Source organism: Apaloderma vittatum, unplaced genomic scaffold (genome assembly GCF_000703405.1).
Source record: "Apaloderma vittatum isolate BGI_N311 unplaced genomic scaffold, ASM70340v1 scaffold38042, whole genome shotgun sequence".
NCBI classification, from domain to species: Eukaryota; Metazoa; Chordata; class Aves; order Trogoniformes; family Trogonidae; genus Apaloderma; species Apaloderma vittatum.
Window position 1 is genome coordinate 1 of NW_009704740.1, and position 903 is coordinate 903.

The 903-nt window shown below is 57.9% G+C and overlaps 1 protein-coding gene across 1 annotated transcript in view; it reads left to right on the forward strand.

Annotated features, from left to right (window-relative positions):
• Positions 1-438: 438 nt before the first annotated feature.
• LOC104270717 (semaphorin-4G-like) overlaps positions 439-903 on the forward strand; it is a gene marked incomplete at both ends in the record, with an annotated part of 2,150 nt that continues 1,685 nt past the window's right edge. Inside the window, 2 exons of the mRNA XM_009865150.1 lie at positions 439-605; positions 756-887. Of these exons, the coding sequence (XP_009863452.1) occupies positions 439-605; positions 756-887 (299 nt within the window). The remainder of the gene's footprint in view (positions 606-755; positions 888-903) is intronic.

Consider the following 903-nt stretch of genomic DNA (forward strand, 5'->3'; position numbering starts at 1 on the left):
CCTATGAGCACCGGCTGAGAGAGTTAGGCTTATTCTGCCTGGAAAAGAGAAGGCTCAAGGGAGGCCTTATAGGGCCTTCCAGTACCTGAAGGGAGCCTACGAGAAGGCTGGGAAGGGAATTTTTTCAAGGGCCTGTAGTGACAGGATGAGGGGTAATGGGTGGAAGCTGGTAGAGCGTTGGGTTAGACTAGATAGAAGGAAGGAGAGTATAACGTGCTGCCTTTCTGGCACAGATTGCCCCAGGAGGTTGTGGATGCTCCATCCCTGGAAGTCTTCAAGGCCAGGCTGGATGGAGCATTGAGCAGCCTGATCTAGTGGGAGAGGTCCCTGCCATGGCAGGGGGGTTCGAACTAGGTGATCTTTGAGGTCCCTTCCAACCCAAATCATTCTATGATTCATGATGGGTTCTCAATCTGCCTGTCACTCTGCATCCCCCAGATGCTGAGTTTGTGGCGTCTGTGCTGGTCCGGGAGAGCAAGGACAGCCCTGTGGGTGACGATGACAAAATCTACTACTTCTTCACGGAGCGGGCGGGCGAGGAAACCACGTCCTTCTTTGACAAGAGCCAGGTGGCCCGAGTGGCCCGGGTGGCCCGTGTCTGCAAGGTATGCATGTCCCCAGCCATGGGGAGCCAAGCACTGCTCCTCCTGGTGCAGGGCCTGTGTGCCTGCACCTTGGGGTGCACTGGGGCCTGGGCAGAGGGACACACACCCTCCCCAAGAGCCTGTGGAGAAATGCTCCCTGCACCCTCCCAGAGCGACTTAGGGGGGAAGAAGATCCTGCAGCGCAAGTGGACATCCTTCATGAAGGCACGCCTGGTCTGCTACATCCCCTACTATGAGGTGCTGCGCAGCGTCTGCAGCCTGGACGGGGGCGGCTGGGCCAGCACTGGCTTCTAAGCCG